Here is a 17,563-nt window from a genome sequence, read left to right on the forward strand (position 1 = left end):
CCATATATGTCATTACAAATGGCAAGATTTCAGTCTTTTTGATGGCTGAGTAATATTCCATTGTATATATTTTATGTTAAGAAATAGATTTCAGATGACTGATGGACTAAAAAATTTGCCCTGTTATTTTTTCTTTGCCAGATTAAACTTGAAAGCATAGACTTTCAGCATAAAATCTACTATCCCTTGGGGCCTGATTCAAATCCAGGCCTGTTTCTAGACATTGTGAGCTAAACTGTTCATGATACAGTATTTTATGGATTATATGACTAATTTTCCTTTTTTTTTTTTTTTACATTTTAACATCTCATATTGGGATGGGCTTAAATATTTGCATTTCACAAATAATTGGTAGTCTTGTTTTCCTTAATGGTATATTAAAATAATGTATCTTACAAGTGATGGTATTTTATTTTATTTCTTTTTTTTGAAACAAGAGCATTGAATGACACATTGGACCAGATGGACCTCATAAATATATACAGAACATTCCACCCTAAAACAACAGAATACTCATTCTTCTCAAGTGTACATGGAACCTTCTCAAGAATAGACCAAATACTGGGTCACAAATCAGGACTCAACCGATACCAAAAGACTGAGATTATTCCTTGCATATTCTCAGATCACAATGCTTTGAAACTGGAGCTCAATCACAAGGAAAAGTTCAGAAGGAACTCAAACACCTGGAAGCTAAAGACCACCTTGCTTCAGAATGCTTGGATCAACCAGGAGATCAAGGAAGAACTGAAACAATTCATGGAAACCAATGAGAATGAAGACACTTCGGTCCAAAACCTATGGGATACAGCAAAGGCAGTCCTAAGGGGGAAATACATAGCCATCCAAGCCTTCCTCAAAAAAATTGAAAAATCCAGAACACAGAAGCTGTCTCTACACCTTAAAGAACTGGAGAATCAACAACAAATCAAACCAACTCCACACATAAGAAGGAAAATAATCAAGATTAGAGCTGAGATCGATGAGGTAGAAACCAGAGATACAGTAGAACGTATCAATGAAACTAGAAGCTGGTTTTTTGAAAGAATGAATAAGATCAATAAACCATTGGTGACACTAATCCAAAAGAAAAGAGAGAAAGCCCAAATTCAGAAAATTATGAATGAAAAGGGAGAGATCACAACTAACACCAAGGAAGTAGAAACAATCATCAGAAGTTATTATCAACAGTTATATGCCAATAAGCTTAGCAACCTAGATGAAATGAATGCATTCCTGGAAAACTATAAACTCCCAGAATTGAACCAGGAAGAAATCGACAACCTGAATAGACCGATATCTAGTAACAAGATTGAAGCAGTGATCAAAAACTTCCCAAAAAACAAGAGCCCAGGACCTGATGGATTCCCTGGGGAATTCTACCAAACTTTCAAAGAAGAAATAACACCTATTCTCCTGAAGCTGTTTCAAAAAATTGAAGCACAAGGAAAGCTTCCAGACTCTTTCTCTGAAGTCAGCATTACCCTGATCCCCAAACTAGGCAAAGACCCTACCAAAAGGAGAATTTCAGACCAATATCACTGATGAATATGGATGCTAAGGTTCTCAACAAGATCCTAGCCAACAGGATCCAATGGCACATTAAAAAGATTATCCACCATGACCAGGTGGGATTCATCCCTGGGCTACAAGGATGGTTCAACATTCGCAAATCAATCAATGTGATAGAACAAATTAATACCAGAAGAGAGAAGAACCACATGGTCCTCTCAATTGATGCAGAAAAAGCATTCGACAAAATCCAGCATCTGTTCCTGATTAAAACGCTTCAAAGTATAGGGATAGAGGGAACATTCCTGAACCTCATCAAATCTATCTATGAAAGACCCACAGCGAATATCATCCTCAATGGGAAAAAGCTTGCAGCCTTCCCGTTGAGATCAGGAACACGACAAGGATGCCTAGTCTCACCACTGTTGTTCAACATAGTATTAGAAGTCCTAGCAACAGCAATCAGACAACAAAGAGAAATAAAAGGTATCCAAATTGGCAATGAAGAAGTCAAACTCTCTCTCTTCGCAGATGACATGATTCTTTATATGGAAAACCCAAAATAATCCACCCCCAAACTACTAGAACTCATGCAGCAATTCAGCAACGTGGCAGGATACAAAGTCAATGTGCAGAAATCCGTGGCTTTCTTATACACTAACAATGAAAATACAGAAAGGGAAATTAGAGAATTGATTCCATTTACTATAGCACCAAGAACCATAAGATACCTGGGAATAAACCTAATCAAAGAGGTAAAGGAACTGTACTCGAGGAACTACAGAACACTCATGAAAGAAATTGAAGAAGACACAAATAGATGGAAGACCATTCCATGCTCTTGGATCAGAAGAATAAACATTGTTGAAATGTCTATACGGCCTAGAGCAATCTATACTTTTAATGCCATTCTGATCAAAATTCCACCAGTATTCTTCAAAGAGCTGGAGCTAATAATCCAAAAATTTGTATGGAATCACAAGAGACCCCGAATCACTAAGGAAATTTTGAAAAACAAAAATAAAACATGGAGGCTTAAGTGGGTAGAAGAAGAATAAATGAAACAAGATGGGATTGGGAGGGAGACAAACCATAAGTGACTCTTAATCTCACAAAACAAACCGAGGGTTGTCGGGGGGAGGGGGTTTGGGAGAAGGGGGTGGGATTATGGACATTGGGGAGGGTATGTGCTTTGGTGAGTGCTGTGAAGTGTGTAAACCTGGTGATTCACAGACCTGTACCCCTGGGGATAAAAATATATGTTTATAAAAAATAAAAAATTAAAAAAAAATAAAGCTGGGGGCATCATGCTACCTGATTTCAAGCTTTATTACAAAGCTGTGATCACCAAGACAGCATGGTACTGGCATAAAAACAGACACATAGACCAGTGGAACAGAGTAGAGAGCCCAGATATGGACCCTCAACTCTATGGGCAAATAATCTTCGACAAAACAGGAAAAAATATACAGTGGAAAAAAGACAGTCTCTTCAATAAATGGTGCTGGGAAAACTGGACAGCTACAAGTAGAAGAATGAAACTCAACCATTCTCTCTCTCTCTTTTTTTTTTAAGATTTTATTTATTTATTTGACAGACAGAGATCACAAGTAGGCAGAGAGGCAGGCAGAGAGAGAGGAGGAAGCAGGCTCCCTGCTGAGCAGAGAGCCCGATGCGGGGCTCGATCCCAGGACACCGAGATCATGACCTGAGCCGAAGGCAGCGGCTTAACCACTGAGCCACCCAGGCGCCCCTCGACCATTCTCTTAAACCGTACACAAAGATAAACTCAAAATGGATAAAAGACCTCAACATGAGACAGGAATCCGTCAGAATTTAGAGAAGAACATAGGCAGTAATTTCTTTGACATCAGCCACAAGTGATGGTGTTTTAGATTAAGTTAAATATAATAATTTGGAATCAAGGAAGTCAAGAGACAGCTGCTGTGTTCTGGATTTTTCAGTTTTTTTGAGGGAGGCTTGGATGACTATGTATTTCCCCCTTAGGACCGCCTTTGCTGTATCCCATAGGTTTTGGACCGAAGTGTCTTCATTCTCATTGGTTTCCATGAATTATTTCAATTCTTCTTTGATCCCCTGGTTGATCCAAGCATTCTGAAGCAAGGCGGTCTTTGGCTTCAGGTGTTTGAGTTCCTTCCAAACTTTTCCTTGTGATTGAGCTCCAGTTTCAAAGCATTGTGATCTGAGAATATGCAGGGAATGATCTCAGTCTTTTGGTATCGGTTGAGTCCTGATTTGTGACCCAGTATGTGGTCTATTCTTGAGAAGGTTCCATGTGCACTTGAGAAGAATGAGTATTCTGTTGTTTTAGGGTAGAATGTTCTGTATATATTTATGAGGTTCATCTGGTCCAATGTGTCATTCAATGCTCTTGTTTCTTTATTGATTTTCTGCTTCGATGATCTGTCTATTTCTGAGAGAGGCGTGTTAAGATCTCCAACGATTAGTGTATTCATATCAATATGACTCTTTATCTTGATTAACAGTTTTCTTATGTAATTGGCTGCTCCCATATTGGGGGCATAGATATTTACAATTGTTAGATCATCTTGGTGATAGTCCCTTTAAGAATGATGTAGTGTCCTTCTGGATCTCTGACTACAGTCTTTAGTTTAAAATCTAATTTGTCTGATATGAGAATCACTACCCCAGCCTTTTTCTGAGGCCCATTGGCATGAAAGATGCTTCTCCATCCCTTCACTTTCAGTCTGGGTGTATCCTTAGGTTCAAAGTGGGTCTCTTGTAGACAACATATGGATGGGTCCTGTCATTTTATCCAGTCTGCAACCCTGTGCCATTTTATGGGCGCATTTAGGCCATTCACAATGAGGGTGATTATTGATAGATACGTTTTTATTGACATCGTGTTACCTTTGAAGACTTTCTTTCTGTAGATTGTCTCTATATTTCTGTTCAATGCTATTCTTGGGCTTTTTCCTCCTTTAAAGAAGCCCCCTTAATATTTCCTGCAGTTTCGGCTTGGTGGTTGCAAAAGCCTTGCCAGTCCTGGAAACTCTTTATCTCTCCAACCATTTTGAATGTCAGTCTTGCTGGATAAAGTATTCTTGGCTGCATGTTCTTCTCATTCAGTACCCTGAATATATCTTGCCAGCTCTTTCTGGCTTGCCAGGTCTCTGTGAACAAGTCTGACGTTATTCTGATGGGCTTTCCTCTGTATGTAAGGATCTTCTTTGTCCTAGCTGCTTTCAAGAAGTTCTGCCTACAATTATAATTCTTCATTCTTACTATTAGGTGTCTCGAGGACTTTCTAGAATCTGTAATCTTGGGGGGAAACCTTTCAGCCTCTAGTACATAAATGCTGGTTCCTTTCACGAGATTTGGAAAATTTTCATGAAGAACTTGTTCCACTATATATTCTAGACTTCTTTCTTTCTCCTCCCCTTCAGGGATTCCAATAATTCTGACGTTGGAATGTTTCATGGCATCATTTATTTCCCTGATTCTGTTTTCGTGGCTTCTAAGCTGTTTGTTCCAGGCTTCCTCCTGATCCTTTCTCTCTATCTGTTTGTCCTCCAGATCACTAATTCTATCTTCTGTCTGAGTTACTCTAGCATTGGGAGAATTCAGATTAGATTGGAGCTCATTAATTATAACAAAATAGAACAAATTGGTAACAGTGATAAATATTCAGGCAAGTCTTAACTTTGATGTTCTTGTGAAAGTTTTCAATCTAACACTTTACCAAATCAGATTCTTTGAATGAGTTTTACAATAAAGAATGATATTTCTCCCACTGGTCATCAGGTTAAAGGCCCTTTACATCATATTTTTCAGAGATTCCCCTTGCTAATTATGAAAACTCAACGTTTAAGCCAGGCTTTGGAATTTCTTTCTTTCTTTCTTTTTTGTAATTTTATTTTTTTTCAGTGTTCCAAGATTCATTGTTTATGCACCATATCAAGTGCTCCATGCAATATGTACCCTCCTTAATACCCACCACCAGGCTCACCCAACCCCCCACCTCTCCTTCCCTCCAAAATCCTCAGTTTGTTTCTCAGAGTCCACAGTCTCTCATGATTTTTCTCCCCCTCTGATTTCTCCCAACTCCCTTCACCTCTCCTTCTCCCAATGTCCTCTGTGTTATTCCTTATGATCCACAAGGAAGTGAAACCATATGATAATTGACTCTCTCTGCTTAACTTATTTCACTCAGCATAATCTCCTCTAGTCCGGTCCATATTGATACAAAAGTTGGGTGTTCATCCTTTCTGATGGAGGCATAATACTCCATTGTATATATGGACCATATCTTCTTTATCTATTCATCTGTTGAAGGGCATCTTGGCTCTTTACACAGTTTGGTGATTGTGGCCATTGCTGCTATGAACATTGGGGTACATAAGGCCCTTCTTTTCACTACATCTGTATCTTTTGGGTAAATACCCAATAGTGCAATTGCAGCGTCATTGCAGACACATACTTAGCACCTTATACATAACATTCTAAACCTTAAATCAATCATTTAAAAATAATTAGATATTATTATACTTTATAGATAAGGAAGTAAAACCTCAGAGAGGCTAAATAATTTGCCAAATCCACAGAACTTGCAAGTGGTATGTCCCAGAATTATACTCTGTTGTTTGACTCCAATATTCTGGTCTTGGCCATTGCATAATACTTTAATTATTGTAGGTTATCCTAGCGAAATAATGAGATGATGATGGTGTAAATGACTGGGATAAGGATACGCAGTATTGACTATTTGGGGTTGCCTGAGCATAGACTTAATGACGTTACCTATCCCATTTAGAAGAGTGGAGTGTAGTTGTTGGGAGGAGCTTACAGTGCTTTTAACTTTCCCCTGATATCATGTCCACACTTTCTTGCTTCATGAGAGGCAGATGTACTTGACCTTCTTCTAGGAGACTCTAGGGGAAAGGTCTCTGGGGCCCCACAGCCTCTAAATCTCACCCAGTCTCTCCAGCCCTGGCTTCAGGTCCCAAGATTCAGCACCATGGCCAGATCGCTGAGTGAGCCACTCACACTGGAGCTACAAAAGTCCAGAATCAGAGCAGTTCTTTCTTGACAGGTGAGTGTGTGGGTGGGAACTAGCCTTCATTCTCCGTCTTGTCTCTCCTTGACCCATTCTTGTATTTCTCTTTTAGATGTCTCTCACTCAAACCCATTTTGTTTAGCATTATCCTTTGTGCTTTATGTCATCACAGCCATTCCCCTCTCTCTCCACCTTGACAATCTCTTTTACCAGCTCGCCTTTCTGTTTCTATTCTTGGTGTTCCATTTCTCATACTTGCCTTCACTTTTCTTTTATAGCCATCATTTCATGACATTCTATTTTTCTCTCCTTCTGCCCTGTCCCACATTATCACCCTCCTCTCACTCATTATCCACATGCCTTTCTCCTTTCTTCTAAAAAAAAAAAACAACAACAACAACAACAAAAAAAACATACTTATTTCTGCTCATTATCTATGCCACAATCATTAAAAAAAATTCCCACCTTTAATTCTGCTCTTCTCACATCAAAATTCTTCCTAGTTTTTCCCTTATGTTTCTTTCATTCATCCATTCTCTCTACTCGTTTTCCATCATGCATTTTTCTTCTCTCTCCCCACCAATTTGCATTCTTTCTTCGTTGTATTTTTCCATTGTCTTTCCTCCACTGTCTCTATTTCCATGTTTCTGATTCTCACTTTTCCTCCTGGTCATCTCTCTGTGACAGCACACAATTATTTTTAGACACCCGAAGAAGGTTAAGAGAAACTCTCAATTGAGAGTAAATCCTGCTTTTCAATAATTATTTTCTGAAATTTTATTATACACTTAGAGCTTATACACAGCGCACACACACACACACACACACACACACACAGAGAGAGAGAGTTATTTCACATTATTCGTTCAGAATGCCGTCTGTTCTCTGAGTAAAATGGAGGGCACTTTTGGTGTCAGCTGAGGGAGTCTTTATGTGTTACACTCTCCTGTGGTTTTGTTATCTCCTAGAAACCTTCTCATGACCTCAGCCCATCCCTGATCTTACCTAGACTGAGAAGGGATATCCTCCAAATAAGCTCCAAAACCCCTTTGCTTTTATTACCATAACACTTATAACACTTTTTCATTTAATGTTTATCTTCCCTTCTTTCCACACTGTGGTTTCCTCATGGCAGAACTATTGTGTGGTTTGTCTTAATGTGTCATCATAGGTAAGAAATCATTACTAGTAGAACAGATGAATTAAATGACAAATGGATGAATAAATGAATGAATGATCTTCTGGACCCTGTGATTACCTTCTGCAGTTGGTCTAGCCAAAATTATTTTGGGGGGACCATAAGTAAACTCAAGTATTTAAATTAATTTAAAAAAATTTCATCCCTTCTGTTTCCTGTCAGATATTTCCAGAGGCACAGACTCCAAGGTTGCTAATCCCTGCTTGGAGTAACAATTGTATTTTGAGAGCAAAATATTCTTTGGCAATTATTCTTATAAATTATTAAAAATCCCCAGTGTGAATGATTCATAGTGATGAGATCTACATTTTGTTACCCACTCCATACTCCTCCACATTCTTTCCTTCTTTTCTTTTGAGAGTCCTCCCATCTCCTTTTCTCTTCCAGTGCTCATATTCTCTCTGAATCTTTCACCTATATTATTAACCCTCCATGGTATACTCTACTTCATCATGTGCTTCATTTTTTACCAGAAGTGTAGGATGAATCCTTCAGCCCTTTACTGTAGCAGTGAATTTGGCAAGGTTTGAAGATGCTGATTTATGAAAAATCAGCATTAAGCAGGTCGGTGAGGCTCTAGGACTGGATATGTTCTTTAGGGTTGCTCCTTCAGAGTCTCCTACAGGGAAGGGACTGGGCAAAGAAGGGAGAAAAAAAGTTTAGAAAAGAGCTAACCACTGAAAGGAGGATAAAATTCACAATTTTACAGTATTCAGGAGATTGGAAAAAATGTCAGGAATATGGCAGATAGTGGTTAATAATTCCATTGATGGAAGGAAAATGAAGGTTCGAGAGAAGCAGTGGCTAAGAAGTAGACCATTCTTTGTGTTAAAATTCCAGTTCTGCCACTGACTTGCTGTGCAATATTAAGCAAGTTGCTTAATTTCTCTATGTCTCTGTTTCCCCATGTGTAAAATGAGAATAAAATAGCATTTCTACAGGATTAATAAAATCATGCATGTAGAGTGTTTTGTATAGTTAGTCATGTAGCAAGGGGTCCACAAATGTTATCTATTTTACTACTACTACTACTATTACTACCATTGTTATAGGTCATTGTATATGGTGAAGACTGTCTATTGATAACCTTAGAAGCAAAAATTTGAATAAATTACTTTATAAGGAAACTATACTTAATTTACTAAATATACAAGTTAGAGTAAATGGTTGATAGATTATGAAATATGAATTATATATATTTTTAATTTTGAGTAAATGTTTTATTTCTTTTTCTTGTCATTACTTCACTGGCTAAGACTTACAAAGCTATGTCAAATAAGGACTTTTGATGCAGTAATCCTTGCCTTGTTCCTAAACTTCAGTGAAATTATTTTAGAGATGCACCAAGTATGACTTTCACTATAGATTAATACTATATGAACCTTATTTGCTTATTGTTTTTATTTCCAGTATGCTAAGAGATTTTGGTTATGAGTAGGTATCAAATTCTATCAAATGAACTTTCTGCATCTTTTGAGGTGATCACATTTTTAAAAATTTTGTAAACACTAATAGGCACTTTATTTAATTCTTCTAAAAACTTTGTGAAAATAGCTTCTATTTCCATCTTAGAAATCCATGACTCATACAAGTTAAGAACTTGCCCATATAAGAGAGTTAGTAGCTTGGAGCACAGAAATATAAACTGTGTCTTCTTTGACCCATATTTTGTAGCAAGAATAACTAAACAACACAAATGCACATCACAGAGAATGGATAAATACACTGTGGTATAGTCATACAAGGGACTATTATGTAGCAATGACAAATAAGTAAGTCACAGCTATATCCAATAATATCAATGATAATCATAAAATCAAATAAGCCCTAATTACTTAAAATTTGTTACTCTTTTATAAGTTTCAGATCATCTCAAATTTAACAATATTCCTGGAATACCTATAGTAAATATATATCAAATTTAAACATGTATTGATGAAAGGAAGGGAACGATTAACCCAAGATTCAGGAGGCTGGTTACCTTAGGCAGAAAGTGGCAGGGTGAGCTGATGTATATACAGATATGAATTAAAATCAATGTTTTAGTTTCTGTGTTAAAATCAAGTTAATGGGTGTTTTTAATAGTATCCAAAACTAGGGGAACAAACAAGCAGGTACACTTGGACAATGAATGGGCTGCAGCATGAATCAGGGATTATGATTAATCTAGTCCTGGGCTTCTGAAGCTGGAGAAATATAGGCAGTTATGAGCCCTGCATCTCTGTCTATTAGAGTCTTGCTGAAGATTTCTCCCTTCTGTTCCAGAGTCCTGTTCTAGAGTCAGTCCCAAATGAAAGAACTTCCATTAGAAACTTACTATAGAATTTACTACAGCAAGACAGAGAAATAGGAATGGTAATTGAAAACATGGAACATGGCTGGGATTAGGGAAAGATAATTTAGAGAAACATCTAGGCTCATTGGCCCATTATAATTCTGATAGTTGATATTTCACGTGTATTTTGGCATTTCCTTTCTTCCACAAGGTTTTGGGAAATTGTTTCAGAAATAAAACTTTGGTTCTCCCAGTTCTTGATAGATATTACCTAATTCTAGATTCTCCATGATATACTGGCTGGGGTGTCCCAAGTTGTGTGTGTGATTGAATTAACTGAGCTGGATGTTATTTTGAGATAGAATGGTATGTTTAATCTTATGAAGGAATAAATAATGGAAATATAATAAAATAGAAGCTCTTATGTTTCAGTTTCTATTCTTGCCTTTCTGTTTATATATTCTAGTATGAAAAGTTTCACTATAAAGAAAAATATGTGGAAAACAATACAATACATATATACAACATCCAACTTAAAAAAAAATACTTAGGGGCGCCTGGGTGGCTCAGTGGGTTAAGCCTCTGACTTCAGCTCAGGTCATGATCCCAGGGTCCTGGGATTGAGCCCCGCATCAGGCTCCCTGCTCAGTGAGGGTCTGTTTCTCTCTCTGCCCCTCTCCCCACTGATGCTCTCTCTCTACCCTCTCTCTCAAATAAATAAAGTCTTAAAAAAAACCCAAACTACTTTTCTATTCTATCCTCTATCCTTTCCTTCTTCGCCAAAGGTAAACATTATCCCAAATGAAGTATTCATTATCCTATGTATGTTTTTAGAATATATATCTATTATTATTGTTCTAAAAGAACACAATATTTTCATGTTTTAAATCTTCATATATGTCATATTTTCCTGTCATTCTGAACTGATTTTTTTCCTTTAAAAAATTTATTATTCATTTATTTATTTATTTAAAATTTACTTTTTATTTATTTTAAGTATAACAGTATTCATTATTTTTGCACCACACCCAGTGCTCCATGCAATCCGTGCCCTCCCTAATACCCACCACCTGGTTCCCCCAACCTCCCACTCCCTGTCCCTTCAAAACCCTCAGGTTGTTCTTCAGAGTCCATAGTCTCTCATGGTTCACCTCCCCTTTCAATTTCCCTCAACTCCCTTCTTCTCTCCATCTCCCCATGTCCTCCATGTTATTTGTTATGCTGCACAGATAAGTGAAACCATATGATACTTGACTCTCTCTGCTTGACTTATTTCACTCAGCATAATCTCTTCCAGTCCCATCCATGTTGCTACAAAAGTTGGGTATTCATCCTTTCTGATGGAGGCATAATACTCCATAGTGTATATGGATCACATCTTCCTTACCCATTCATCCGTTGAAGGGCATCTTGGTTCTTTCCACAGTTTGGCGACCATGGCCATTGATGATATAAACATTGGGGTACAGATGGCCCTTCTTTTCACTACATCTGTATCTTTGGGGTAAATACCCAGGAGTGCAATGGCAGGGTCATAGGGAAGCTCTATTTTTAATTTCTTGAGGAATCTCCACACTGTCCTCCAAAGAGGCTGCACCAACTTGCATTCCCACCAACAGTGGAAGAGGGTTTCCCTTTCTCCACATCCCCTCCAACACATATTGTTTCCTGTCTTGCTAATTTGGCCATTCTAACTTGTGTAAGGTGATATCTCAATATGGTTTTGATTTGAATCTCCCTGATGGCTAGTGACGATGAACATTTTTTCATGTGTCTGATAGCCATTTGTATGTCTTCTTTGGAGAAGTGTCTGTCCATATCTTCTGCCCATTTTTTGATATGATTATCTGTTTTGTGTGTGTAGAGTTTGAGGAGTTCTTGATAGATCCTAGAATATCAATCTTTTGTCTGTACTGTCATTTCAAATATCTTCTCCCATTCCGTGGGTTGCCTCTTTGTTTTTTTTGACTGTTTCCTTGGCTGTGCAGAAGCTTTTGATTTTGATGAAGTCCCAAAAGTTTATTTTCGCTTTTGTTTCCTTTGCTTTGGAGACATATCTTGAAAGAAGTTGTTGTGGCGGATATTGAATTTTTTTCAGTGAACTGGCATTTTTAAAGTTAATATTATGATTTGGAGACTTATATTTATTGATGCATGTGGCTCTATTTTCTAGATGTATACTATGAATAAACTACAAGTTACAAGAGATGTATGCAGTTGTACATTTAGATGAATAACCTCTCCTCCAAACACCAAGAGTGTCATCTCTATTATATATCCCAGTTTCTAGACATTGTGAGTTTGCTTTCGGGCTGCCATGTTCTGAATTCCACAGGCTCACTTAGCCACATATTAGCCACAAATTGAGTTTCAAAAAGCTTGAAAACTAATCTCATACAGATTTCATTGTCAGGCCTTGGCATTATTAAATTGGAACTCAATAATAAAAAGATAGTTTAAGAAAAAGTGTTTGGAAACAAAAGTGCAACTCTAAGTATTCCTGAAGGCCTTCAAGAAAATTTGAGCAAGGGAGCCCACGGATGGAGGACAGCTGGAGAAGCCCTGCCTCTACATAACCCATTGGGATAAGGATTTATGAGGTTTTCTAGAGTCTATTGTTGCTGAGAAGTCTTCTGTCAGAAAGTCATAACAAATAACATGGAGGACATGGGGAGATGGAGAGGAGAAGGGAGTTGAGGGAAATTAGAAGGGGAGGTGAACCGTGAGAGACTATGGACTCTGAAAAAAAAACCTGAGGGTCTTGAAGGGGCAGGGAGTGGGAGGTTGGGGGAACAAGGTGGTGGGTATTAGAGAGGGCACATATTGCATGGAGCACTGGGTGTGGTGCAAAAAACAATGAATACTGTTACGCTGAAAAGAAATTAAAAAAAAAAACAAAAACATTGAAAACATGGGACATGATTAAGAAATAAATATACAATCAAAAGAGACTATAAAAAAAGTCTATGATGTTTCCTTCATAGTTAATCTTTCCTTTCTCTCTGCTTGGTTTTAATATTTTATCTTTGTATATAATGATGGATTACTAAATCCTACACTTTAATATTATACTGTAGGTTAACCAACTGAAATTTAAATAAAAACTTGGAAAAAAAATAAAATAAGCAGTTAGGTAAAAAAATATATTTTATCTTTGTATTTGTTGTATAGTAATTTCTCTAATGTAGTATCTATGCAAGGGTTTTAAAAAAATTATCTTGTTTGGGAGTCATTGTGATTCTTCAATCTGAGGCCTCATTTCTTTAATTAAGTCTGGAAAATTCTCAGTTCATTTCTTCAATGTTTCCTCTTCTCTGTTTTCTCATTAATTTTTTTTTCTTGGACTTACTCGGTGTATGGTGGGTCTCCTTATTCCGCCCCCCCAAAAGTCTTGACTCCTCTCCCCACATCTTGGTCACTTCATACTGTTTTCTGGGTATTTTTCTCAAAACTAGCCTCTCTCTTCAGTTACTGTCCATGCCATTCATTGAGTCTTTACTTTGAATGTGAATATTTGTATTTTCTAATAATTCATATGGGGTCTTTTCCAAATCTGTTGTATTTTACTTTTATAATACCTTATTTCTTATAGTCTTTATTCTTCCTTTGAGATACAAAGTATTTTAAACATAGTTTATAATTCCTAACAGATTAATTACTTTTATGACGTTTAGGGGGAGATAATTCTGTCACTTGTTGATTGCTGATTATCTTCATAATAAATAGGTTTTGTGTCTGTTTAGTAATTTTGAATTGTGAGAACATCTTTTTGGTTGGTTTTTATTTGTGGGATTCCCATACAGTCTACAGCAACATGAGGAGAAGTTTTATGTTTGCTTCTAAAATGTACCCCAAGGATTTTACCAGTCTGGGAATGATTTTTATGTTAGTTTGCCAGTTTGAGGGGTCTAGGATCATATGTGTCTTGTAAATAAGTATATCCATTCCAGGTGCTGTCCAGACCCATAACTGCATTCCCATGGAAGACCTTTCCCCTCCATGAAGTACAGGATGAGAGAGATGAGTTTTCTTTGAGGGTCCTATAGACACTGGTATATATTCATTTTCCTGTTTGTGTATATTCTTTCACTGAGAGCTTACCATTTCGAATGTCCTGAACTAATGTGGTGGTGTGTACTTTTCGACCCTTTGCCTCACATAAGCCTATATTCTCACCCCCTGCTCTACATGGGGCCTCTAGACAATGAGGACTGATGGTATACCCCTCCCACCTACCTGTTACCACCACTGCATACATTACAGTAGACAGTTGACTTTTTTTTATTATGTTCAGGTAGCCAGCATATACATCATTAGTTTCTGTTGTAGTGTAGTTTCCTTTACATTCTTAAACACTCATTTATGAATTTAAAAGGATGATTATCATACTTCCTCAACATTTCTACCTATGTTGCATGGGAAGGTGCTTAGTACCTCATATTTCAGCAAGCTAAAGCTTTCAAAATAGCATGTGATGATCTGCAGAAATGTGAGAGGTTGCAATGTTCAGAAAACTAAAAAAAGAGTTGTCTAGTTTTAAACATACTGTGTAGGTGTCTCAGCATGAACTTGGTAAGATAGGTTAATCATTGACAACAGAAGTTCTTCATAAGCCAGATGAAGTTATTTGGATATTATTCTGAAGGCCCTGACTCTTTAAATAGGGAAGTATATGTTGAAAGTTTTCTTCTGGAATCAGTATGGAAGATCTACCAAGGGAGATAAGTAGAGAAACTAGTCATGAGGCTATGAAGTTAGCACTGGTCAGAGATGCTAAATCTTAAACAGTGTGAGTGGATTAAGGGCAAAGGATGAATATAAGGGGAAATGTAGAAGTCAAGGAGTGATTGAATATGAGGAGATGAGGGAGAGATTCCCCCAGCTTTTGCTTTAGGCAATTAGGTGGATGATAATGGTGATGCCATTAACCAACAAAATGGAATAAAGAGTAAAGCCAAGTTATTTTATGACAACTTGAAGCAGTTTCACTATAAAAACCAAATACCTATAATGAACCATTTGTTTATATGTTACATATTAAATGATAACATTATATTCCTTACAGGTTCAGAGAGATCAAATCATGAGGACTGCAATGGGATGAAGTGTGAATTGAAGATGAAGAGTTAGAGCCAGGGAGTACAGAAAATTTTTCAGGACATTTGCCATTGGAAGGAGAAAAGCAGCAGTAGGATGAAAAGACATTACTGAATGAAGGGTTTATAACTGGATGAGGGACTTTCTTAAGGTTTATAGATTATAGAAAAGGAGCCAGTAGAGAGGGTTAAAGGAAGAAGTAGGAAGAAAATGCTATAGTAAATTACAGGAGTGAAGTCATAGACTTAGCAGAAGGGCCATGGTGGTCAGTTGAATTGAAGTCTTTAGGGAACTTGAATAACATAAATAAATCAACTAGAACTATTATGATCCTCAGCCCTATTACCTATGACTTACTTTTTGATTGAAACTCTCTTTCAGGCAGGCTTATTGTCACTTATCATGGGCTGCTCCCCTAATGCTTCACATTCTTCAGTCTTCTTACTCCTTGGGTTCTCAAGAGCTAGAATCTCTCCAGGTCTCCTTTTCTTCCTGTTCCTGGCTATTTACCTGGTCACCATAATAGGGAACATGACTCTAGTGCTACTTATCTCCCGGGACTCCAGGCTCCACTCACCTATGTATTATCTGCTCCGTGGTCTCTCTGTCATAGACATGGGGCTGTCCACTGTCACCCTGCCCCAGTTGTTGGCCCATCTAGTCTCTAATTACCCAGCCATTTCTGCTGCCCGCTGCCTGGCCCAGTTCTTTTTCTTCTATGCATTTGGAGTTACAGATACACTTGTTATTTCTGTCATGGCTCTGGATCGTTATGTGGCCATCTGTAATCCCCTGCACTACCATTCAGTGATGAGTCGCCAACTCTGTGCCTGCCTACTGGCCTTGAGTTGGGTGGTGTCCATAGCGCACACCATGCTGCATGTGGGACTTCTCTTGCCTCTTTACTGGGATGGGGATGCTGAGGGCAATGTTAAACTTCCCCACTTCTTTTGTGACCATCGACCACTTCTGCGAGCCTCTTGCTCTGACATACATTCCAATGAGCTGGCCATATTCTTGGAGGGTGGCTTCCTCATGCTAGGTCCCTGTGCCCTCATTGTACTCTCCTATGCTCGCATTGGGGCCACCATCCTACGTTTGCCTTCAGCTGCTGGTCGCCACCGGGCAGTCTCCACCTGTGGATCCCACCTCACCATGGTTGGCTTCCTCTATGGCACCATCATCTGGGTCTACTTTCAGCCTCCTTCCCAGAACTCTCAAGAACAGGACATGGTGGCTGCTGTGATGTACACTGCCATTACCCCTTTGGCCAACCCTTTTGTGTATAGCCTCCGCAACAAGGATGTCAAGAGTGCCCTTCACAGGCTGCTTGGACTGGGGAGGGCAGACTCCTGATGAGCCTGCTGAAGAGCCATTTTGGGTGGTGAAGGAAAGAAGTGGGAGGGTTCAAGCATTTGGAGAGATGAGGGAAGGATGGCCTGGCTAACTTACGGAACTCCAGATTTGACTCCTGTTGTTGTAGTGCCTGACAGAGCGGTGAACATGTGCCACACATGCTCAGGGCTCCCATGTCATCCTGTATCAGGACTCCCTTCCCCAGACCGTTTATCTTCAGTTATCAAAGTCTATACAAATGAGTCACTAGACCTGGGATGTTGAATCCCAGTTTTGAAGAAGTGTGAGAATATTACTGTGAAATATGAACTGAAACAGAGACAGTGAAGTTAGTTATGATCACGTCTAACTTGGTGTGCTTCCTCATGGGAAGTGTGCTGGTGTGTGTCAGAAAGTTAGGGGAAGGGAGCAGGTTAGGTAAAATGGGATGGTAGTTTTATACCTGTTCATTCAGTGAGCAAATATTGGCCCAAAAGTGAGTGTGAAAGGGGCCATGATTCTGTTATTCTGTATCTTAGCCTCAGTTTCCATGGACTTGTCATAGTGTGAGCATCTTATTCTGATGTGTGTAAATTCTATTTCGTATATTTTAAATTAATTTTCTTTACATTTTCAAGTAAGATGTACAAAGAAAATGCAAAGCCAAAACTCTGCTGCATAAAACAAGGAACAGTGAACTATTTCAACAATGAAGAAGACAAATTGGCTGTGCTTAGCTTGTTGGGAGCTGGACATTGACTTCTATTTTGCCAGCTCTTCTGAGGTTTGCAGTGATAAATAAAAATGTTTGTTGAGCTCTTTTTTATTGAAGTGTAGTTGGCACACAATGTTACATTAGTTTCAGGTGTACAAAATAGTGATTTGATAACTGTATGTTTTGCTATGCTCATCCAAGTGTAGCTACCATTTCTCACCATACAACTCCATTTCAATACCATTAACATTTCTTTTTACTAAGATATAATTGAAATATAACATTGCAAGTTTAACAGTATGTTGATCTGATACATTTATGTGTTGCAATATTACAGTAGTCCCCCTTACCCTCGGGGGTTATGTTCCAAACCCTCCAGTGGCTGCATGAAAC

The 17,563-nt window shown here is 38.2% G+C and overlaps 1 protein-coding gene across 1 annotated transcript; it reads left to right on the forward strand.

Moving 5' to 3' along the window:
- Positions 1–15,522: 15,522 nt before the first annotated feature.
- LOC132025020 (olfactory receptor 1B1) lies at positions 15,523–16,476 on the forward strand. Its single transcript, XM_059412202.1, has one exon. The coding sequence runs from the start codon at positions 15,523–15,525 to the stop codon at positions 16,474–16,476; it is 954 nt and encodes a 317-aa protein (XP_059268185.1).
- The last annotated feature ends 1,087 nt before the right edge of the window (positions 16,477–17,563 follow it).

This window comes from Mustela nigripes, chromosome 9 (assembly GCF_022355385.1).
Source record: "Mustela nigripes isolate SB6536 chromosome 9, MUSNIG.SB6536, whole genome shotgun sequence".
NCBI lineage: Eukaryota > Metazoa > Chordata > Mammalia > Carnivora > Mustelidae > Mustela > Mustela nigripes.